We start from the raw sequence: 25106 nt of genomic DNA, 5'->3' as shown, positions 1-25106 counted from the left end.
AGGTGAAATAATATGCCTATCAGCACCTCCGAGGCTCCCTAACTGACACCTTGTTTCTTGGACCTGTGGGTGAAAATGACAAGCTGTGTTTACGTTCTACTGGGGGTTTTTTTTTTTTTTTTTGCTGGAACTATTTCTTCATTGGCAAGGGACTGCTCCTCGGAGCGGAGACTCCAGGAAGTAACTGGGCCCAACTGAGAAATAGAACATAGGTCCCCATGAAACCACAAATTGTTGTCTCATACTTTGGTTTTTACACAGATTTGTACAAAAGTGAGAGAGTGAACTTTAAATCCACTGGCAGGAGATTTCCTTTCTGTTTTACATTGAGCAGAGCCAGACTGGCTGTTTATGCTAAGTAAAGCTAATGGCCTGCTGCCATGTCTTAGCATACAGACGTGAAAGCGCTATCGATCTTCTCATCTAACTTTTGGCAAGGAAGCAAATAAGAGTATTTCCTAAAATGTTCAACTATTCCTTCAGAGATACTACTGTTCTGAGATCAGTGTTGACACAAACGCTTTAATTACAGGTTCCTGCAAAATGTCCTCATTCCTAACAAGTGATTGATTGTGAAGACAGATTTACAGGTTAAATTAATGACAGATTATTATTGTTTGTTTGATGATCCTGGATGACTTTTCACTCAATCTTGTTGAATTGTATTTCAGGACATGTGATTTGTTCCACACATGTCCAGTAGTGAGTGTGCAGTAGGTCAGGCTGACAGAGCGACAGTGTGGATGGGACACACATGCAGCCGGACACAAATCTGGTCAACCTTACAACACAGACTTACACAGATACAGACAGGGAGGGCCTCCGAATGCCGTGTGTGTGTGTGTGTGTGTGTGTGTGTGTGTGTGTGTGTGTGTGTGTGTGTGTGTGAGTGTGTGTGTGTGAGTGTGTGTCTCCCTCTTCAGTGTGTCTGCATTGCATTGACATACCCTGTCCAATCGCTTGGCCTCTATGTGCCTCAGTAGCTGTTGCCTCCAATCGGCAGGCATCCTGGAGGTGATGTCTTCAGGTTTCTGTGGTACGACAGGTCTTACTTTGATGGTGTCATCAGATGGTTTCTCTGGGCAGGTTGCCAGAGTGTAGTCTGGGGGCATCTTCTCCAGCAGGGCAGCCATGGTGGGACGGGCTGAAACTGGACGGGCCTGAGGACAAAGGGTTGCTACTTTATAAAGACCATGAGACATTTGGATTTGTTAGTGATGCAGTCACTTTATTTAAAACTGAACGGTTCAATATTTATGTATCAACGATGGAAATAATTACTAAGTGTATGTGACAGGGGTTTTGCACTTCAGCATCTTTCATCTTATTTGGTTTTATGTTCATGTTTTGGTTTTAGGGACCACTAATGTTTTTGTTCACCACTCTAATCAACCTCATTTCTAGCTGCAGCAGGCAGGAAAAAGCTCTAATGAAGTCACACAAACTGCACCGAACAGCAAACATTCAAAGTACAGCTAAGGGTGATGGGAATATAATTTTTTTTTGCAAGTACTGGACAAATTCAATTTTTGACCAGATGAGTGGAAAGATCGCCCAACTTGTTTAAATATCTCAGTCCGGACCAGTGGGGTAGACTGTTGGACAGACCGTCCATCTGATACTGCTTAAGTATCCTGTGGTGCTGCAAGGTTTTACCGAGAATGCCAGGCAGTAAACACAAAGACTGCAATTACACACACACACTATGCCAGACTACCATGGGAAAAATAGAGCTCAGCCTAAAGGACAAGCTCTTGCTGTATTTTCCATTCTTCACCTTTGGCCTTTTGCTTTGGCTAAAGATGGTAAGAATAAGACTGCAGTCTTAAAAAAGTGTGCAATATTAGTGTGCTAGCCTGTTTCCTAGTTTCATGCTGAAAGCTGCCAGATGAGGTGCTTTGCGCAACTGATCAGTATGCTCTGGACCCCTCTCTGTGGCTATTTTTGGAAAGCCTGACTTGGGGCAAACCCAGAACACGCTCAAGGGATTATTTATGGACTTGGGAATGCCTTGGGATCTGGGGATGTGGATGAGGCACCTGCACTTCTCTACTTAGTCCGATTAAAAAGCTCCCACTCAGTCATATACATATAATGTAATGCCAAGTCATCATACCTCTATGACAAAATAGGCTGTTTGTCAATTATCCACACAGACATGTAAAGTGTGTTTTTCATTTTTAGCCAAGAAAATGTAATAGGGAAAGGTTAGGGGAAGATGGTGGTAATAGCTAAAAGAAACCAAAGCGATGTTTGGAGACAGGATGCAAACGGCCTTTTTAGATTAAAACAGAGCAGGTCTGAGGAAATATTGCTTGCTTTAAAAGGACTTGCTCTATTAACAAACTCATAACGCATCTCGATTAACTGATTAGTCAATCGATAGGAAATTAACTATTTTGAATTGCTTGTGTCAGTCATTTTTCCAAGCCATAATTCCAAGGGTGTTGGAAAATGCAAGTTAAAATAAGTTTGCCTCATCAGCTAATTGTCCGGCAGCATACCTGAGATGCTCCGTAGGTCTCAGTACTGTAGCTTCTGGCAGACAGGGGGCGGCGCTGAGTCAGGCTCTTAGTTGGATAACCAATCATTGGCTTCTTCTGTTCCTGGTAGGTGGGATAGTCGTCATCATAGCGACCGTTCCTCTTGTTGTGCAGCATCTGGCTCTGGCTGTCTGCCATGTTGGTGAGACCAGAGTGCTCCATGGGGGTGGAGTAGACAAGAGCCCGACTATAAAGAGGGGGGTCCGCCTGAGGGGAGGAGAGTTTCATCAGACCACAGACCAAAAAAAAAAAAACAAAAACACCCTACAAAACATCCCATTATTCTTATGAGTACAGTGGATGCAGTGATGTAACAGGGAGCGAATATAAAAATTGTGTATGACAATTGATATTACTGTTACAGATGAACTATTATTCGTTTGATTAATTAATTTTTACAAAAATAAGCATGATTTTGAATACAATAGAGCTCCTACCTGCTGTCTGTACTGAGCTTCCTGCAGCGCCTCCTGCTGGGCTTCGTGGACCCTTCGGAACAAAGCGAGCTCCGTAGAGCTCACCAGTGAATCTGCTCTCCTCAGAAACCCTGGCCTGGAGCGCTGTGTTGGGATTGGCTGCTGCTGTTGGCTGGGCGGACCATCCTGGTTGATTGGCGATTGGGGGAAAGAAAACATCTCCAGTGGTGGATATGCACGATACCGAGGGCTCACCAACTCCTTCGGTAATGTCTTCCCTGGTTGACTGATGTACTCCAAAGCCTTCGATGAGTGGTTGACATAATCCGGTGTGTTGGGGAAGGGGGGAGGGACCCGACGGTCCATGGTCACCTGATTGGGTTGAATGATCACTGATAAGTCCATGAAAACTTTTCAGGCATTGTTGTTGTCATACAAAACTGCTATGACTTTCGGAAAAATTTACATGCTGCTTTGCTGAATATGTTATTTGAAGCATTGAAACCAGATATATTATTCTTCATATCCCTACAGGTGCATATTAGAAGTGTCCATTGGAGTGTACATTTAAAAGTAGCTGATGAGATTTAACACATTTAATATCTTTGTTCTGTTTTAAAGTGAGTATATGTCAATAAGGATTAGCAAATCATTGCATACTCTTTAATTTTTAAGAAGGATGCACTGATCCGATATTGGTATCGGTCCCGATATTAAAGAAAATTCTAGATTGGGTATTGGTGACATTGGGCCGATACATAGGGGCCGATCTATTCAGTCTAACGCTATGCTATAGGTGCTGTGAGGGGCGTCATGTGCAACCAACACGCAGTGCTGAAGCGCACATGATGTGGACCACATTGTTTTCAAAATGAAGCGAGCGAAAGGATCGGCTATCTGGAAATTTTCACACTGCCTCAGCCTACAAACTTGACAGCTCCTTGCAATACCAGCGCAGTAAATGTTCCGAGGGACGATGGAAAAACGTCAAGTTATAACACGACCATAAAGCTCTCAAGCCTCATGCATTGGGTGTGAGACACACGCATTTCAACCCGTTCACACACCACAGCTTGTATTTCTCATGCAGAGAAATTACCAGGAAAAAAGCCCACCAAGTTGCGCCGCCATTTTTATAACAGTGGAACAGGTAGAGGAATTAGTGACGTGTCGGTCGCGGACAAAACTGCTCTTAGAGCCGCTCTTTGAAGTGGACGATCGGCTCCCGCTCCGGCTCCCAGGCAGGAGTTTTGCTTTTATTTTTATTTTATTTTTTTTTTCTCTTCTTTTTTTCTGTTTAAGCCACACGTGACTGGTCAACTACATGATGTATGGTGGCTCCTGTGTGTACGCACTGAGCAGCAGGGGGAGGGGCGGGGGTTACAGACACAGCGCATACATACACGCACGCACGCACACACACACACCTGCACCAAGGAATGCTGAATTAAATACATATTTTTATTTGTATGAATTTATGTGTCATTAATGAGATCAGACCCCCATCCTCATTTAAAAAACAGGAAAGAAATGTTTAACTTAAGTCTGATGCACAAAAGAATGATCCCAGTCTTTTCCACACTGTGAGAAATACCATTTGTTAGGTAATTCAGCACTGTTTTTCTGTATCGGTATCAGATCGTTATCGGCCGATTACTAAACCTCAGATATCCGTATCGGAGGTGGAAAAAGCGGATTGGTGCATCCCTAATTTTTAATTCCAACTTTTTTGGAATCAGGATTGTAAAAGGTGATGATGTGTTAAAGATGCATTCACAATCATCCCTCAAGTGGCCAACAAGCTGCTAACCTGGGGGTTGTAGTTGTGGTCAAAGTGGTACGCCTTCTGTGGGATGGCGGGTTTTTGGTTCTGTCCTGGCTGGTTAGGGTTGCTGCCTCCTTGTCCTGGGAAGCCCAGCTCATCGTCTAACATGGGGGCAGACTGTGACCGCGCCATGTTGGTCTGCTCCATAGAACCAGGCAACTCCGGACGGTCCAAGCTAGTCTGCTGCTCAATGGATGAACTGTAGCTGTCCATGGGAATACTGTCAAGAGACCAGCAAGAGCAATCAGGTACAACTTTTCAATCACTTGACCTGCTGACATAGCATGTTGGTATTTCTATTTTAAAGAAAAATAACAACAAAACTGAACCCACCTGTAAACCTTGTAAGAGCCAATGTCAATCTCATCGATGCTCTGGGATTTCTTAAACTTGGATCTCGTCTCCCTCATCATGGGGGACAGGCGGTCTGAGCTTTTACTCATCACCACGGTCACCTTGTTGCCCCCGCTGACACTCAACTGATCCTTCCTGTTCTGCTCCCCTTGATTGTTGTGGTACGTCCAACTGCCGGGCAAAGGCCCTGCACCTTGCTCCAGCCTTAGAGCAAAACACAAGGGATGGTCAGGAAGTGTTATACTAATATGAGCTGGACTACAGCAGTGTTAGAGTTAATAATGGAAGCAGAAGACAAAGACAGGCAAAACAGAGTCATTATGGCCTAATAGACTGTCATTTCATTTCTACTCAATTATTCATTCTATTTGAACAGCTGATTAAATGTGTGAGGCTGTTCAGAGGTCTGGAACCAGGTCAGTGTTAGCAATAATGAGATCAGAAACGAAGAAGGGGTCCAACAGCTTCATAACAACAGATTTCTTTTCCAGAACAAAGGTTATACGAACACGTCTTTTGTTCAAGTTTTAATTTGACTGTGGATGATCTCCAGCCAACATCAGTTGGCTTAGAATACTGCGGTTACACTACAAACAGACTGATATTGATAATAACATTCAGGAAATGTAGGCGATTCAATTTATAGCTATGTAAAACTGAGAACGTCAGAAAATTGTCATTTTTTGAGAAGCTGGATCCAGCAATTTTTTTTTTTTTTTTTTTTTGGAAAAGTTTCAAAACATGAGATAAAGCTGTTACAGAGCATTGGTTCTCCGTTATTGACTATATTAACCCAGGAATATGATGGATAGGCTGGTCAAAACGCTGCTGTGCTGAATGAAAATGAAAACCAGGGGTCACTAAGCCCTCCATGTGAATGCATACATATTTCTGTCTCACTGTGTTTGAGCCACATTTAGCTACCTTGAGTCTATGTCCTTGCGGTCAGGGTTGGGGCTGGAGGTGGGCGTCATGTCCAGCTTAGAGGGAAAAGCGGTTCGGTCCTCCAGCGGGCTGGGGGTTCTGGTCCAGTTCTGCCAAGGGTTCTGGGTAGGTCCAGACTGTGGGTCATTGTCTGGAGCGGAGCGTTGGATGCTGTGAAAAGGGAGCGTCTGAGTGTCAAGCTCCAGAGGTACTCCTACGATTCGCTCTTGCCTGAGGAGGGGGCGGCGCCCGTGTGTTGACTGGCTGCGGGGTTTCGAGCCCAGCGGTGGGTTTCCCTGACTCCCAGTAGAGGATGGCGGATCCATAGGAGACTCCTCAGCATCAAAACCTGTGTTGTCATAGTGAGGGGCTTCAGACCAATCAAAAGGCTCGCTCAGTGGACGTCGATCTCCACGCTGCTGCAGGGTTCCTGATGGAGGGGTTTCTCTCTGTGATAGCAGGGGCTTGGAGTCAATGGGTTTGGGGAACGACTGAGCCAGTCTACAAAAATGCAAAATATTAAACACTAATTATGCCGTGACAAATAATAAAATGAACTGAATTATACCAAACTGTCATGTTATATTATTGCGTGCTGTGTATCTAATCAGAGTGGGCACAGAGAACGGCATAACCTTCTCTCCCCCTCTCTGATGTCTCTCTGAAAGATCAATTTGGCCAACAACCATGTTTGTTGTAATTAATGTTTCTGAGAGCAGCCTTGAACAGAAAATATGAATGCTTTCAACCTCCCTCACTGCCACTTGCAGTTTGCAAATAGCACATGTCTCACAAGTACACAGACAAAGGGACAAGTATACAGATTGTGATCCGTACATCACCCCAGGGCAAGTGAAATGACAACTTTAATGTCAAAAAATACCAAAGCGAGCTTTCAACCCCCAGGGGCGCCTTAGAACAAGCAGAGGCATGGGAGGAGTGAGGACAAAGAAAAGAGTTTTTAACATTATCATAGATGTACTATTCCACAGAGAAAAGGAACAGATTGCTGATATTTTTTAAAAATACACAAAATATCTGAGAAGAAACAGAATAAACAAGCTAATACGGTCCAAATGCAGCCTATGCTACCAGATCACAGGAGCTAATGTGAGCATCCACCTTCCATTTTTGTTCTGTCATGATGACTGTTACATCAGCAAAACGGAAGAAACTAATAACATGAATATGAACATGTGTCATTTTAAACTGCACAGACACAGAAAATTAGAGGTGTACCAATATATAAGACAATAATTAGCTTGTTGCATATTTATCGTATTGGTCACTGATAAATAACTACATGCCAGGAAGATATCCTGCACAATGCAAATTATGGTCACAATAAAAAAACAAATAAACAAATTCAACATACAGTACACTATAAATGTGTTTATGATATGTTGAGCTTAAAAAATGTGTGCTCAAATATCATTACAGGCTTCAGCATCGTGAAGGCTACACTGAAAATGTCATAAATACAGCAGGCAGTTTCAGTTGAAATGTTTATTGTTGTTTGTAGCTGCGACATGTCTGATCAAAACTCAAAACAGCTTCAAAAGACTTTTTTGATTTAGTTTTCACCGCTTTTTCATTCCAAATCTGTCAAAATTCATCAAGTGTGCTGCAAACAGGGCGACAACTTCAGAAGAAGGCCCAACCCTCTTTAACGAGTTTTGTCATGTCTGCTTCTTTTTATGTGTTTCAGGTGTAAAAATCCTCTCGACAGTACTGAAGCCTGGACGGGATGGAGAGGAGAGCTGAGGGAGAACGCTGAGCAGAAGTCTGCAGCATCCTAATGAGTCTCTCTGACCTTGGCTGAGCAAGCAGAGAGATGAGAAAGACACGGAAAGATGGAGGGAGGAGAGGACGGATGGAGCAATTGGATAGATGGATGATAGATGGAGGAGATTGAAGTGAGGGGGTTAGAATCAAAAGAGATGATGGATAGTTGGAGGGAGGGACGGGGATGAAATTGAACACGAAGCAGGTGTGTGTGTGCGTGTACCTGTTGGTCCAGTGTGTTTGAGGGGCCTGGTCCTTGCTGGGGGCCGGCAGGGCGGGAGTGTGTTGGTGTGTGTGGGAGAGCGTGTGTGAGTGTGTGTTGGCAGGCGGGTTGGAGGAGCCGGAGGAGCCCTGTGAGGGAGAGTAGTCGGAGTAGGTGGCTGAGGAGCCGCTGTGGTTCAGACAGTGGAGCTTATCCACCTCCTCATCTGTAGACTCTGGACAGAGACGGACACAGAGAGACACAGAGAGAGACAGGCAGCTCTGTTCAGTGAAAATGTCACATCCTCTTCTCTCAGAGCCATCTGTTGTCAGAGCTTTAGTGTCTTTGTCTTGTGTATCTCATCATATCTCATGTCCTCTCTATCACAATGCCGGAGACAAGCTCGTGTTGGTGGTGATATAAGAATACGTTCAGGTGACTTAACGCACACTTAAAACCACTGTGACAGTAGTTTCTGTGAACAGCTGACTGATTTCTGAATGTATAATGTGGATATCTCAAAAGAATGAACAGACATGGCTGATTTCTGTTTTGATGATAATTGAATCAAAGACACTCAACGTCTAAATGCTTTTGTGTTAAAATATCATGACCTGAACATGTCTGCTTTCTGCTTTTCTGCCAACAGAATCCACAGCAATAACAAATAGATCATTTAGGCCATTTATTATGCAAAAACGTGCTACTAGTTACAGGTTTTGTTTGTGTCTAATGTGTAGGTTGAAGGTGATGGGGCAAGCACTACAACAACATCAGAAAGTGGATCCACACTGATGTTTGGGCTGAATTTGCTTGAAGCCTGTATACTGTATTACACATGCTGAGCAGATTTCTTTCTGAATCTTATCATCTGTCCCAGATTCTTGTAGTGCTCTCATTATATGTTTGGACAATATTGAGTCCACTGCACTGACGCAAGACATGGCCTGGATATAAAAGGTGGGTTTCACAGTTTTTAAGAGCTTTATTTAGCCATACTAGTCCCACTGAAATAAAGAACCTCTTTAGGACGGCAGAACTGGAAAGTAAGCTGCAACAAACAACAGTTACAGAGAGGCCTAAAAAACTCTTGTGTAAATGCCAGTAATTTCAAAACCAGCAGGTCATGAGACAAACCTGCTGAGATCCTGACGAAACAGAGCAAAGAATGCTTTTTTTCTGTTGACTTTGTCACAAGAGCCTTCATTCAGAATTTCAACTCGTCTCAGAGGACAGACAAGCTGTTCGAGCTTCAGTCATGTCACACGAGACCTCTGACAAAGGAGCAGACTGCATGACAGAGCTCTGGATTAGAGCTCTTAACAAAGAAGAGATAATGAACTGTTTCGTTCAGTAGATGGGATTAAGGCTCTGGACTATTTAGAACAAAAGAAACAGATTTTTGATAGAGCTTCAAAATTAGCTTTGCCTTCAGTTTGCCTCTGATGAAGATGAGGCCTTCTGGGCAAAGCAAGCAAAAAGGGTCAGATCTAAAAGATGAAGACTTTAGGCTGGAGTGTAGATTCACTGGAGAGGCTCATGGTATTCCCTCCCTCCCTCTGTTATGTGCTGAAATTAATTTGTTTACCACTATGACTAATTAGTGGACACTATTACAACATGCCCTGAAGCGCTTCACAACAGACCACATTAGAATACTGTGTGAAGTGTATGTGTGCACACGTGCTTACATGTGTGAGACTCTTTGTGTCTCTGTCTTCATCTCACTGTACACATGCAGTATCAGACAGTACCTTTTTTGTCCTTCCCCAGCAGCACCACCTTTGGTTTGTACATAGGTGGCTCCACCAGGGTGGGCCTCATGTCAGAGATACGGATGTCGTTGGGAGAGCCGCCCATCGAGTCCTGTGCAAAGACAAAACACACAGGTTCATATCAGGTAACTGCAGTATCGTCCACTAAGGGAGCCTTGGACAGCCTAGTTGGGAGCTTGAGAGGTAATAAGCTGATGACCGCCAAGCTGTGAGCAGTAGCCGGATCACCCAGGCAAAATGAATGTTAGTTAAAGCTGGCAGAATAGAAAGCTGTCTCTAAAAAAGACTCTAAGACATGACAAAGTTAAAAAAATAAATAAATAAATGCATATTTAGCAGTTGCTGGTGTGTTCATATATCAATATCCATTATTGCGATGGTGTCACACTGTTCTACTGGCCTACAGGTGGAGTTAGTGCACCAAGAAAGGCAGCAATGTGTCAGCAAAGACAGGGAAGAGGAAGACTATTTGTTCAAAAAACCTTTGTATATGTTCAATGAGGAAGTAATTCAACGTGTTTGAATTAGACTGGTAAGAAACACTGAATATAAACATAATGTGTGTGTGTGTGTGTGTGTGTGTGTGTGTGTGTGTGTGTGTGTGTGTGTGTGTGTGTGTGTGTGTGTGTGTGTGTGTATGTGTGATAAACTGCTTGACAACCTCAGAGCTCTCTGTCAGGTCCTCTTTGTCCTTCCTCTTGGGAATGTCGATGCCGGAGTTATGCATTGATCCCTGATCCATTAGCTGAGACTGAGAGAAGTCCTGCATCTCTCTGTCTGTCACCTGGCAAACACACACACAGACACACGCAAACACAAACACACACAGATCATTTGTGCTGCCTGCCTTACACCTTTATGACCACAGATCTCAGTACAATAGAGACGGGCCAGTGTTTATGAACATGCACTTCAGTCATACCCAGGACCCTGCTTTACATATTGAGCACTCAGTGTGTACTGTTTGGTGATTTTGGATAAATTTGTATGTGAGTGTGTGTGTGTGTGTGTGTGTGTGTGTGTGTGTGTGTGTGTGTGTGTGTGTGTGTGTGTGTGTGTGTTTCCTACCTCTTTAGGAGGCAGGGGCCATGGTGGTTCGTACTGTTCTTTGCTGAGGTGTGTGTGTTCCATGTTGGTTCCTGCCGAGGTGGCAGTGCCTGTGCTCAGCTGGTGCTGGTGCTGGTGCTGGTGCTGGTGCTGGTGCTGGTGCTGATGCTGGTGCTGGTGCTGGTGCCCGTGTCCGGCATGTACGCTTTTACCCACAAGGCTTTGCACTGACTTGACCATGTTCTTAAGGTCCTCAGGGTAGGGTGTTGGGTACCGCTTTAGGTTTATCTCCACCTACACACAAACAAATAGAAATGGGTTGAGTGCACACATGAGAATGGAGGACACACTGAGGACGTGTTTAACAGGAATGCTACAAAAAGAATGCATATAAGAAACTTCAACACATGCAAATGAGACAGCAGGAATTCTGTTCAGCTCTCACTCATTTCTTGTTTAGCTGCTGTGTCTTGCTAGATTCTTGCCAGTGACTGCGAATTGGAATATTGTCACTGACATTGTGGTACTGACTGTTCAATAGTGTTTCAGACACTTCAAGAAACCACTGAAACCAGAAGAGACACATAAAAGCAAATTGGGAAGAACTGCAGGTTTCTGGAAGTGTGCATTTTTGTTTAAAAGTTTACTTTGAAACATAACCTCAAAGTTACTCAAGTAAAAACACGAAAGTCTCCTGGATTATTTAGCAAGACAGCACGATTAGGGTCAGATATTATTCAGAAATAATGTCTGTTTAATCACTTTTGTATGTGAAATGGCTATAAACACTACAGGACCCATGAGCCTTTGCTTTGAAATGTGAGATGTAGCACATTTACAACACAAAGTAATGTTCCTTTGGACTCTTGTACCTTTGAATGTTTCTCAGTGACATATATTTTATTTTTGTCTTGAATAGAAATCCTGAAAGCCTCATGTGACACACACCCCTGGCCCCCCAACACACAGAAAGACAGACAGACCAACAGAGAGACAGACAGACACAGAGAGAAAGAGCTGACCTTGACCTTCCCAGAGTTGTCTTCCTCTTCTTTCTTGTCCTCAAAGTCAAAGGCCACAGTCATTCTCTGCTGTCGCTGCTCCTCCCACAGAGTAGGATTAAAGCTGTCACTGTCCGACTGGTAATCTGTGCACGCACACACACACACACACACACACACACACACACACACACACACACACACACACACACACACACACACACACACACACACACACACACACACCAATGATGGGGTTAAAACTGCTATCATAAAGTCGGTCTGTAGCTTGTCAGACACGCTCAAACACTCTGTGACCTTTTCAAAATGTCCTTCAACCATGTCTACACATTATGAGACACACACACATAAATACACACAGTTTGTACCCTCATCATGTCGCGGTTGCTGAGGAAACATGTAGTTGGTCAAAACCTTCTGTTTGGTTTCGGGGTGGGCTTCTGTCTGCAGTGGGATCAGGGCCTTGGACTGCAAACACAGACGCAGACACACACACACACACACACACACACACACACACACACACACACACACACACACATACATTTATATTAGTATTCTTGAGGGGATGTTATCTGATGACATTCATTCCGTGTTTCCTCATCTAAACCTAATCCTACCCTTAATTCTGAAAAACAAAAAGCTTCTCTGCTCACTGATTGGTTATTAGAATATCTGATTGGCTACAGGAAACTTTATTCAGGAACTGACTTGAAATAAAACCCACCTGACTGACAGGTGCGAAAACATCCAAAGTATTCATGTAAATCTCTTAGAAAAAATGTGATAATGATAAAACTGAATTCCAAGGAGGGGAAACACTGTTTTCCGGTTTGACATTTGTAATACAAATTGAATTTTGACATCTGCAATCAGTGAGTCAAATGAATCAGCAAATATCTCTTTAATTTGCATGTTCATCTCATAAAACACTGATTAATATCTATTCAAATGATAATGTGATGGGATTGTAAATGTTATTGCACACAGAAAGTTAAAATGAATTAGTCCAACATTTCACTTTCAGGTTTTGTATATAAATGAAAGACAGCCGCTCATTAACACTCAGTGTGGTTGGCTTTCGAATGGGGAATCTGTCAAAGTGCCAGGTGCAAATGACTCGACTGAATCTGGGTTCAAATTTTGTTGCAGAATATGCAAAAACACACGTGCCAATTTCAAATGTAAATGCAAGACCATTTTGCAAATTGCATTTCAATTTTAAATTTGGTTCCCTCTTTACCACTTCAGCAAGAATAATGTGTCAGCTATTAGATTTCAGTTTCATTCACCAAATTTGCTGAAACTTTAAACTAAACTTTAAACATCATGAAGAATATTAATATACAATAGTATAACTGATGACAAAGTAATAAGTGATCATGGATGGAGCAATAACTGTACGTACTTAATTTACATGCAGTGTTATACAATAGGTGGTGTCAGATTATTTTGGTCAGTAAGCCTGTCTGAATTCTCACAGACGCTGATTTTGAAAGAGCAGAGAGCTGATTTTTAAGTACGTAATCAAGCAATCATCATTGTTTCTCTGAACAAATAACAGCCAACCCAAACACACATCACTGCTGGAACTAAAACTCAACACTTCCTGCAGATGTGTCACAATAAAAGTTTTCTGAGCAAATAAGACATAATAAGCCATCGCTCTACAGAAAGGACTTTTAATATGAAACAGAGGGAGGAAGCATTAAGTTTGCATTAAGCAGTCACAGACAAATAAAACTGAAGATGGAAGCAGATGATGAAACACAGAGGCTTCTTCCGATACAGTAAATTTGATGAAATATTCTGGAGAACTTGGACATGAAAACCTTTATCACAAAAAGCCTGTCTCGAGTAAACGCCTGGCTATGTGATTCGCGTGTATATACAGTAGCGGTGCCAGGTCAGTCTCTGGGAGTGTTGGAGGAGAGAGATACCTGATTGTCAGAAAGCCAGAGAGCTGCCAGGTCCTTCAGCTTCGTAAAGGTAAACGGTAGATTCTTTAACCTGAGAGAGAGACACAGAGGGAGGGTGAGGATGCAAAGAGAGACGTTTCCTCTGCCCACGCACTGTGCAGCCTGCAGAGCGCGTAACCATGGCAACACACTCACCCATTCCCATGGCAACCGCAGGCCGTGAGAGCAGCCACACAACCACAACGGCCATTGAGAAAGTGTTGCCTGTGTGTGTGTGTGTGTGTGTGTGTGTGTGTGTGTGTGTGTGTGTACCTATTGTCACTACTGAGTCATAGTTTGGCCGTTTGCTTGTGTGTGTGTGTCCGTGTGTGTGTGTGCGTGCGTGTGTGTACCTGTTGTCACTAAGGTTCAGGACTCGTAGTTTGGTCATCTGTCCGATCTCATCAGGAAGAAACTCCAGTTTGTTGGACCGCAGTGACATTACCGTCACGTTCTTACAGTTACCAATCTGAAAGACACACACACACACACACACACACACACACACACACACACACACACACACACACACACACACACACACAGAAGCCATTACATGACATTACAATTAAGTCTCATACTGAAAAAGATCAGATGCATGAAGGACACCTTTAAGCAATCTATGTTGCAGTCCTGTGGATGAATTATATGAAGGCTGCAACTACCAATGTCCTCGATTAATGGTTCAGTCTGTAAAATGTCAGAAAGTCAGGAAAAAAATCACTCTTTCCTACAGCTCAAGGTGACACCACTAATTGCCTCTTTTGTCTGACCAGCAATAGAAAACCCCAAAAGGTTCTATTTACTGTCACAGAAAGCAAAGAAAGCCAGCACAGTTTCATCATTTGGACTGTGGAAACGGTAAATTTATGCTTAAAAATGACTTACCAATGAACACATTATCAATATAATCGCCAATCAATTTTCCATTCATCAACTCATGGTTTCAGCAAGTTATATCAGTTCTAAATAAAGTCAGCACTGCAGTGAGGATATGTGATCTTCCTACCTCCCGCGGCAGCTCTGAGAGAAAGTTCTCGTCGGCAGCGAAGGTCCTCAGGCTGTGCAGGTAGCCGATAGTGGAAGGCAACGACTCCAACTCATTACAACTACAGTCCAACTCCTCCAGCAGAGACAGACTGGGTGAAAGGGAGAGAGGCAGAGAAAATGACAGAAGAAAGAAAGAAAGAAAGAAAGAAAGAAAGAAAGAAAGAAAGAAAGAAAGAAAGAAAGAAAGAAAGAAAGAAAGAAAATTACTCTGCATGCTGCAAAACCTCTGCCATAACCTTAGATCAGACATGGGTTCTAATGAATGAATGTGGCGCTACATTTGATTTTTCCTATTGTCAACAAATCCTGGAAAAAGACTGAACCAAGAATGAATTCATCCCACTATCAAGTATTGTTTGAGCATCCTCAGCCTCATACAATCTCCTCTGGGCGACAGAGCTCAATAGTTGTCCAGAAAGAATTAAGAACACATCAGTGAGCCACACGTTGCATGTTGCTTCATTACCATGAACAAATACAGTTTATTTTCAGTCAACCTCACATACATCGGCCTGCTGGTATTAAGTACTGGAGCTAAAAATAGTCCCAAACTGAGGCAATATTTCCTCCTCTTTGAGTAACATTTGCTAAAAACTGCAGTATTTTTTTTTCTTCAGTAGGAACAAGAGCTCAGAGCTGCGTGCCACAGACAGGGTCGGGATGTTGCAAAGCATTGAGAGAAGGACTAACGCATTGTTGGTTTTGGCCTTTTGGTGAGATTTGTTGACAATAAGAAAAATATATATCGACACCGGCCTTATCTCGTAATATGTTATGATAAGAAAGGAAATTTGTCTTAGAGGGAGAGAGTGTTGAGAGAAGGAAAAGATCATCACATTGAAGAATCATCCAATTATTCCAACAGCCAGTCAATTACTTCTCAACCAAGCGATTCAGTGTTACCTATGTTAATTTGGTTGGCCACCCATCCTCTCTTTCCCACTTCTATCCTCTTTGATGTCTGAAATTCTTCAACCTGGATCTCAACTTCTCCCCTCAACCAACAGTCACAGTAACATCCACGGCAGACCCTCTACAGGACACCCTGACCTCCCCCCCACCCCCATTTACCACCATCACTGGCATAGCAGCACGCTAACAGCAGGCTAATGCTAATGAGACAACAATTTTACATTAATGTACTGTCACTGTTAACATTGCATTAGTCTGCTCTTATTATTCCCAGTGGACCGTGACCATCTGGGCCACCATACGGTCGAACCTGAGAGAGGAGAGGAGGGAAGTTTCATATCCTACTGTATATCAAGATTTAAGGTTACTTTATGAATTTCTTTCCAGCATTGTGTGTCAAAAAAATTTAGTTGAATGTGTCAAATTAGACTTTTTAACGGCACTCCTAAGATTATCTGGTTGCCATCTGTCAGCCAGTTAAAGTAATAGCCCCACAGTCAGTGGCAGATGTTGCAGGGAAACACAGTAGCTCAGTGATTTCATCACAAGGTCACTTAAAGACACAAGTTTCTAGATTCAAATCTCCTGTGTGTGTGGAGCATACATGCTTTGTGCATGTTTTTTTTTTTATTTTTAGCAAGTGATACAGTTGCTCTCTAAGAATCTTGCACACTCAGCTAAATGAACCAAAATGACAACGATGCTAACTGAGACATACTGTGTATTAGCATTTATAGTCTACAGCTACCTGGTGTACATGTACATGTTGGCCCATTTTGTAGCTGTATTATATTAATGGCCCTAAAAGGTGAAACAGAAGACTTGATCTTGGGCTTGAATCCTGTTGTTCTGATGCAGCTAGAGGGGAATACAGGATACCATTATTCTGGCTGAGGTACAAGCAGAAATCCTGCAGATGCATACATTTATCAGTTTGCACGTCAACTACATAAACTTGTCCAGTAATGTAAAGGAATTGTTGAAATGTAGCAACAGAGGAGTAGAAATATGATCACAGTCATCATTAGTAAGCAGCACTTCAAAACTGAGAGGGATAAGGAAAGGATCTTTCAAGGTGTTTTTGGTTTAATCAGAGGGGAGGCAATGGATCTACAGCACTACTTGTTGAGACTAAAACCTGGGATTTGTTCAGGAAGACAAAATGTTTTCATAGCGTTCAGATACAAATATATTGCAAATAGTGACATGGAAGTCAATGATATGTCAGTGGATATTAAATAGTACCCGTTCAGTGTTTTAATCATGTAATCCATCACAGATGAAAGATTCACACTAGAATTAATCAATCCAACCAAGTTACTGCTCAACTGTTGCAAACAGCAAAAAGGAACAGGATCATTTTATTCCAGTTCACACTGATGTCACATTTCCGTTAGTGTCGGCCTTGTTTGGATTGTCTTTCTACCAATCCTGGAGTTAAACAGACCAATTGTTCGTATTTGCAGTCTGTAATGTGAGCAGAAATGTATTCTTATAAGCGATCTCTAAAGCATACAGAGATGAAATGACAATGACAACACTTCAGAATGTGCTTCAAAAATGTTTCTGCTTAATCCAACAAATGTTCATCTCATTTCAAAAGCAACCAATCTCAAGTCTGTGATGGAATCTGAACTGTGATGGATTATCATAAGAATAATCAAATTACTACAATAATTTTACATGCAATCATTTCTGTCTCAACCCTGGAGGTTTTAAGGATCTGATATAGTAGATTTCCAATCAAGAATGCTGTTTTTGTTCAAATATTAAGGCCAAATATTGAAAAAAGTTTGGGAGGAAATGCAAAATGATCACTTAATGCCTTGAAACTGAATGAAAGTTCATGTTTGCATGTAATTTCCCACAGCTCCATGTACTGTAGCTGTGAGCCCGTGCGTTTGTATCTGTTACGCAGTCCAACATCTATCTGTCTCTGAACGCACCCCTGGATCCAGTAGGCTAATGTTACTCACCCTTGCTTGGGCTTCGCACTAATGCCACGGCAACGCAGCAAACACAACACACAGAACCCCCCAATCATCAGCCAGCATAACAACATAGCAGCTAATAGCAATACACAAGGAAAACAACAACCCACCAAAGATAAACCTGCTGAGAAAATCTGACAAAATACAGCTGAAGGTCTTTTCAAAATCAAACAAAAGGCTACATGGCTTTATTATTAGTTCTTCTTTTTTTGTGCATGTAGTGTGTGTATGCGTGTGTGTATGGGTTTCTTACCTCCCAATGGTGTTAGGCAGTGAGGTCAGCTGGTTGTCATCTACCTTCAGTGTTGTCAGCTTCTTCAACATTCCTACACAATATGCAAACACACACATTCACATGGACACACAAACATAAATGCAAAGTCGTTTGCTCTATCAATGAATCTACTATCAGCTCTGAAATGCCCTCTTTTTGAAGTACAGAGTTGGCAACATTCTACTCTTCTTATTGTGAAATCATCCCATTAAAAGACCAAAGCCAACAATGCTCGCACCGTACGAGTATTGTTATGTGTAACAGAGCTTATTTTTCCTCACCATAGAGTTGAAAACTACTAAAAACCCCTCAGTGAGCCCCACAGTTGCACTGGGTGAGGTGTCATTCATTACCATGAACACTGTAGTTATTTTTAGTCAGTCCCACATACACCATCCTGCTGCCATAAATATGCCCCAGCGCACCAAATGCATATTAATCAGAGTCTGAAAATAGTCCCACACAAATGCAAAAAACAAACAAACACCGCAGCATCCAGCTGTTTTAATAAATACATTTTTTTGTTTTTTCTAATGAGTGTGGGGCTGAGAGGGACTGATACATCGTTGGCTTTTGTCTTTTCATGGGAAATATACAGAACAACACCAGGCTTATTTTTTATTCAGTTATCTGTGCTGCATCAATCCTGCACAGCTACCACCTCTCACCTAAGACATGCCCAGTCCCACCACAGGCCGCCCCATCAGCTCTTAAATAGGTGGTGTAATGCTTCATCAATTTGAGAAAAAGGCTGTGTGTGTCTTTGTGTGTGTACCTATAGTGTCAGGGAGGTGCTGCAGCATGTTGGAGGAAAGCAGCAAGTCCTCTAAGGCCTCGCAGCCTGAAATATCCGTGTCCAACGTCTCAATACGATTCTTAGCTAAGTCCAAATACCGCAACTGACGAAGTTTTCCTAGCGACTGCAGCGGGAGAGGAAGGAACAACTGAATGAGAGAGATACATGAGCAAAAATGTGAAAGTCAGTCAAAAATCTCCAGTGCTGCTTACCCCTGGTATCGACTGTAGAGAGTTGTTATCCAGCCACAGCTCTTTTAGGTTGTGGATCTGTTCCAACACCTCCGGCTAACATGCAAACAGAGGAATCCATATCAACATACAGCAACTGAATATAAGTCAACAGATATGAAGTTATGTATCCATTTATAGGAAAACAACTGAATTATTCATTAACAAAGGACAGTGTCTCTGCACTGTTTTGAACATCCAAAATATAACTTGAGTCAAGTCTTTGGCATAAATATAATAAAAATATTGGCAGAGTGGGTGAGGCTGGCAATCTCTCCCTCCATGCTTTCTCGCTCTTGGCAGGAAGCAGACCACAGAGTCAAGCTACTCCCGTCATAGCCGACTTCCTGTCTGACCCCCCGTCAGCCTCCGTCCAGCCCTCTCCTCCTCCATCATGTCGCTGTGTCCCATTTCAGGGTCCAACTGAAGGATAGTGGGCTGCAGTCGCTCCTGCCTAAAAGCAACGGCCTACAGAGGATCCACCATATGCCGCATTGGGTTTCGAAATGTGAACTTTGAAGGCGGCGGCCCCCAAAATAGGACACAGCGTCTGTGTTTCTGTCTCCCCCTCTCCCTTCAACCTTTTTCTGCTCATCTCTTTACAAATAAATATGGCTCAACTAGTAACTGCACAGATGACTCTGAAGCATTCAAGTTTGAGCTTCCTCTGATCACAAAGGACAATTTGTTAAACAATTGATGCAGCATTGCAAAAGTAAACATGGCTGCAATCAGTCTCACCACATCAGAGAATTCATTGCTACCCAGATCCAACCTCTCCAGCTGTGTCAGTCTGTGGATGGACCTGAAGGGGGAGAACAAACGGATTACTACTCCATGCTGACAAATGTCCATTTGATATTATTACATACTGAAGACTGGCCCATTGACACACCAGATCAATATACACCTCAGCATCTAATACTTATATTACATATATTTATGTTTTCTCTTATTTGATATTTTTGGTTTAGTAAAGCTACAGTACATCCCTCCTTTTTCTGATTTTTTGTCATTTCATTTCCATTTTGAACACCTTCCTGTTCTTTTTTACCCACGTTAACTAGTTGCAAAGCAATGGCGTGATTCCCTTGCACCTTTTAAAATCTTAAGGAAAAGCCTTTGCTTTACTTTGTATTTGAGTCAATATGCCTCTTATATGTTGATAAGGAAGCGTTTCAAGAAACAGCACTGGCTGTAACCCGTATTCAAAATACAAAGTAGTACAAGGAGGAATGTGTAGTGGTTGAAATCACCATTACTCCACCACTTTGAAGTTTATCTCTGTTAGGTACAGTTGTTATAGCAGCCTCGTCCATGGCCACGGTGGGGATATGGACACAGGGATAAATGCAGCTACAGCTACATTACATTAAACAGGAAACATTAACATTTTTAACAACTGTTAATGCCAACACACTGCATTTGTAACAGACTTCATCAGTATTTAATCTGGACACCTGGGAGAGCAAGCACACGCTCAGTAATATCATCAAGCATCTGTGTGCTCCATCACACTTGCACCGAGTGAAGCGTAAAGAATCAGATTCAGCGTGTTCTTTTCTCTCCCTTCTTTCCCACACTTGCATATGGCGGTTTGTCTTACTTTGGCATGGTTTTCAGGTGGTTCTCTCTCAGCTCCAGGATCCGTAGTTTGGAGAGTCTGAAAAACATAAGCCATAAGCCAAAATGTAAAATACTGTATTCATTATTACAACATAAAATGAGGAAAAGAACAAGCCCCAGTTTTCCTGATTTCAATGTGAGAACCAGCATCAAACTCTATCAATCAGTGATAATAATGATACATAATAATGGACCAGTAAACTCGGCATCATTATAGATGATCACCATCATGGGCGTGTTTCAGTGAGAGGATATCTGTCACTAGTACGCTTCCACAAATTTCACAGGATGTGGTTTGAAATCCATCATGAACTGGCTAACGATAACTGAACTTACAAATCACAAGAACAACCATAAATACTCCACCACGAGCCTGACCAGAGTAAAATGCTAAAAAGAACACGAATAGGTTAATGAGGGAGGCAAGAATGATTGAATGTTTAGCTTATCAGGCATGCTCTGCTTCTTTCAATAATCAAAAAATACTGAATTATGTGCAGTACAGACAATATAAAGGCTGATAAGCCTGGATCTACCCACTCTTTTCACCAAGATCCAGTGGTGCTGAATTCGAGTCTGTGGTGCCTGAAATAAGGAATAACATCACATCCAACAGTCACGTATTTTCACACACAAACAATTACATGCATCAGTTTACCTGCCGAAGTTAGCCGGCAGATACTCCAAGAAGGCATCGTTTAAGAAGAGCTGGGTCAGATTAAGGAGTTGCGTAAAACCATCCGGGAGTCTGGGAGAGGCAGTAAGAAAGAAAGAAAGAAAGAAAGAAAGAAAGAAAGAAAGAAAGAAAGAAAGAAAGAAAGAAAGAAAGAAAGAAAGAAAATAAAAACATATGCAAAAGAAGAATAAGAAAGTCTTGTCTCCTTGAAGGCCTCAGTGGATTAAAACACAGACAAGGTTTCCATAACAACTCTTTAGCTAACTGCTCTTAGCCTGCAGATGACTCATGCCCTGCATATGCACACACACATACACACACACACGCAGTAAAAGAAGCATTTGTGTCTGCAGTATACTGTGTGGTGTGTCCAGTCGTGCTTCAAGCACATTACACCGCCAACAGGAAAACTGTAATTTTTAAAATAACAACAGAAACTCCATAGCTGAGCCAAAAGGATACACATAGTTATTTGGTAGTATAGGGTCTGTGGATGCAGCTAGCTATTCTTAAATATTTAGCGCCTCTTTGTGTTATAAACAGGTGGATTGGAATGGATAAAAGCCGAAAAAAAGACAGAGAGAGAGAACAGTGGCAGCCTCTTGACGCTGAACTGTGATGGAAAAATCTGCCCAAACAGCTAAATATGTGGTAAATGTGTCACACAATCCATTACATCTTGAACTGAGTCCAGATCCACTCAAGCTAGTGGACAAAATTGGTGCTATCAACAAAACAAAGAACTCTTTGGTGCATTTGGGGTTTTTTTTGCGTTCAATAGAAAATGTTCAGAATGAAACAATACTATAAATGAACCGATCTGAAAGTGTTGAAACCCTTGTTTTCCTCTGGTTGTTATCCAGAACCTGTATTCTGAGACATATTTCAGTTTCGCAGCTGTGTACGCTTTTGTGCTTCACACAAACACCAATACACTATTTGCTGCCATTAAAAAGAGGTCCAAGTTTTCCACTGAACGCTCAACCTCAGTCATCGTGGTACAAGTAAGATGCGTTAGTACAAGGTGCTACGTTAGTGTCGTACTTGGTGATAGGATTGACACTGGCCTCCACCACAGACAAGCCTTTACAGCATTTTATATTGTCTGGAAACTCCTGGATACCTGCAAGAGAGAGAGACAGAAGAGGACATGTGGTGGCATCTGGTACAATTTTAATGTTTCTTGAGTGAGTTCCTATAAAAATGGGGAAGAATTATCTACAGCGAGCTTTGCAGGTGTTCAGACAGCATCACAGTTTGGTTAAATACTTTGGATGTGAAATTGTTGTGATCATGAAAAGGAAAACTCCAACTTTCACAGCTGGGAATACTGAGTTTACACATGTTTACATTGCTTCCTGTTTTTTAGTTTGCCAGGTTTGTTCAGCTCATCAGAGGATTTTTACCGTTTTTACTGATGTCCAGCTCTTTGAGGTTAACCAAGCTGGCGATGGTGGTGGGCAGGTTGGACAGGTCGTTATCGGGCATGCTCAGCTTCTTCAAGGCCTGGCAGTTGAAGAGTTGCTATGGAAACACAGTGGGGAGACAAAGGAATATTATGTGCTGCTGACAAAATCACACAGACCTTTAGCAGAAAGGCATAAAAGGACAGAGAGCGGGGAAGTCAGCTGGAGGCATGCGCCACTTAATGTTGTGGAAAGCAGTGCTATTTCAGCTGCATTTTTCTATGAATAATGCAGAATTAATCTCCTACATATGGTGGCCCTTAGGGACAAAAAAACAAGGGTGAAAGCAAAAACATTCATAGTAAAGTGTCCTAAATAGAAAAATACCGCAAATGCCAAAACTTATGCAAGACTGAAAGCACATGCATAAACAGGAAAGTGCTTAGATTACAGAAAGGCTCAATAAATAACCAAAACACAGTCAGAGATCATTTTAACTCAGGGCCAGTACAACAATGATCTCCTCCACAGACATGTTTCCTCCTCATTTGTACAAATTGAATGTTTTTGTCCTTTGACACCTCCCATTTTCTGCCTCGTGAAAAGATAAGCTCGTGTCCTGTTGAAAATGATTGCAGGTGAACTGCTTGTTGAAATCTCAGGTCTTTACCCCTGGAAGGTAAGACCTAAACATTAAGACAGACCTGGTAAAGGCCACATTATTTGTTTATAATCTATCTGAGGACATCTCAGAATAACTTGTAGTAAAAATGCTCGAGCAGTGATAGTCAGAACACAGATATGAATGAGAAGAATAGCTGTACCTCCACAAACACAGGCCAGGTTGGGTGACTATAAGTACTGTAAGTCTTATGATGTGCAGTCTTTGTTCATTGAAGGACAATTTGACATAAAATCTGTAGGCCTATTTAAAAACCAGTTCATGACGGATACTGTGTATGTAATTCAGGCCAAACAAAATAAACAAGTATTATCATATTCAGGTGTAGTCAGCTAACACATCTGAAGGCATGGATTTTTGAAGTTCCTCAGTAAGCCTCCAGCAGACTGCTCTGTGTTACACATGACGTCTGTATCCAGAATAATCTGAGACATCATGGTGACAAAGTCTCAATTTTTAGAGTGAGACATTAAAAATCAGTAACTATTGTGGACTCTTCAATAGATAACCCCAGTCTTCTCAGCACAGGTGGAACACCACCTGGGAAAGGGACCAGAATTTGGTTCACTTTTGGTGCCCTCTGAGCAGGTGACCTGATTAGATCCGGTAGATACAGGTGATACAGCATCCCTACAGAATGAACGCTGAGGATTTCCTGCCTACCAACTCAATCCATTCGGATGAATGCAGTGGCACCCCCAGACATCTTTAGGCAAATTTATTTTTTTTGTAAGTTGAAGGCAAGCTCCACGTGCCACTAACACAGCCCTATTAAACTGTGTCCAACCATGCAGGTTATATTTAGAAATCCAATTCAAAGCGTGTGTCATTTAAACCAGGACAGGATATCAATAAAATGAGACAGCCCTCTTATGAACAGCACCTGTAATTCACCTTGAAATCTGCAAGGGCATTGTGCCTCATCACTAACCATATCGGGATCTCCTGAACTTCTCAGATGGCCTTGGACGCCACCTTGTGGTTGTGATGCGGCCAGGAATCGACATGTCACTTGTTGTTGCCTAGTATGTGATGATGTTTGTAGTATTTCAGTGGAAGAAAAACAGTGCTGCTGGTTTTGGTCTCAAATCTATTTCATTAGGAATGGCAATGACGATAAGTCGGGTCAAGTAAAGGAAGTGTTATATGTTGCAAAATCACAAATTTGCAAACTGCACCACGTATGACCCCTGTCTATCTTTAGACCCTTAAAGGAAAAACTTCAGAGCCGTTCAGAGTGAAATATCTCAAAGGTTATTGAAAGGATTGATACATAAACATTAAGTTCAAAGCACTGAGTACACCTGAGGCTGACAAGGGTCAGTAAGGAAAACTGCAATGTAGACTGACAAGCTGAGATATCCTAAACTGGTATCTGTAAAGAAGAAAAACACTTTTGGTTTAGGTAGCAGCATGTCCTTGGTGCCACCCTCAAGCTAGACTTTACATTTTTTGCAACACTGGTGGTAAAGATCAAAGAACAGCAAAGCAGTCTCTCCACTTTTCAGCCATCAAACACTTGATTTTTGGTGGTTCAACACTTTTAGTATCTCTTAGTATCACTGTAAATTCCTTTAAATGGACATCATTGGTGCATCGATCTAAAACTAAA

General features: G+C 42.2%; 1 protein-coding gene across 14 annotated transcripts in view; it reads right to left on the bottom strand.

Annotated features, from left to right (window-relative positions):
• The window catches only part of lrrc7 (leucine rich repeat containing 7), a 62747-nt gene that overhangs the window by 13333 nt on the left and 24308 nt on the right, over window positions 1-25106 (bottom strand). For 10 of the 14 annotated variants that reach the window (XM_070960086.1, XM_070960082.1, XM_070960091.1 and 7 more), the window contains exons 3-26: window positions 22813-22930; window positions 22451-22529; window positions 21389-21478; window positions 20711-20767; window positions 19846-19909; window positions 19087-19161; window positions 18854-18998; window positions 18058-18130; window positions 17790-17807; window positions 14861-14990; window positions 14205-14320; window positions 13834-13903; window positions 12262-12361; window positions 11894-12018; window positions 10893-11165; window positions 10486-10608; window positions 9804-9915; window positions 8071-8284; window positions 6063-6563; window positions 5118-5342; window positions 4770-5004; window positions 2981-3331; window positions 2505-2750; window positions 948-1160 (exon numbers count right to left, since the gene is read on the bottom strand). In XM_070960086.1, the coding sequence (XP_070816187.1) occupies window positions 948-1160; window positions 2505-2750; window positions 2981-3331; window positions 4770-5004; window positions 5118-5342; window positions 6063-6563; window positions 8071-8284; window positions 9804-9915; window positions 10486-10608; window positions 10893-11165; window positions 11894-12018; window positions 12262-12361; window positions 13834-13903; window positions 14205-14320; window positions 14861-14990; window positions 17790-17807; window positions 18058-18130; window positions 18854-18998; window positions 19087-19161; window positions 19846-19909; window positions 20711-20767; window positions 21389-21478; window positions 22451-22529; window positions 22813-22930 (3753 nt within the window). The remainder of the gene's footprint in view (window positions 1-947; window positions 1161-2504; window positions 2751-2980; window positions 3332-4769; window positions 5005-5117; window positions 5343-6062; window positions 6564-8070; window positions 8285-9803; window positions 9916-10485; window positions 10609-10892; window positions 11166-11893; window positions 12019-12261; window positions 12362-13833; window positions 13904-14204; window positions 14321-14860; window positions 14991-17789; window positions 17808-18057; window positions 18131-18853; window positions 18999-19086; window positions 19162-19845; window positions 19910-20710; window positions 20768-21388; window positions 21479-22450; window positions 22530-22812; window positions 22931-25106) is intronic. The other 4 variants (XM_070960084.1, XM_070960096.1, XM_070960083.1 and 1 more) reach the window with 3 other exon arrangements.

Source organism: Chaetodon trifascialis, chromosome 4 (genome assembly GCF_039877785.1).
Source record: "Chaetodon trifascialis isolate fChaTrf1 chromosome 4, fChaTrf1.hap1, whole genome shotgun sequence".
NCBI lineage: Eukaryota > Metazoa > Chordata > Actinopteri > Chaetodontiformes > Chaetodontidae > Chaetodon > Chaetodon trifascialis.
This window is presented reverse-complemented; position numbering and strand designations above follow the sequence as displayed.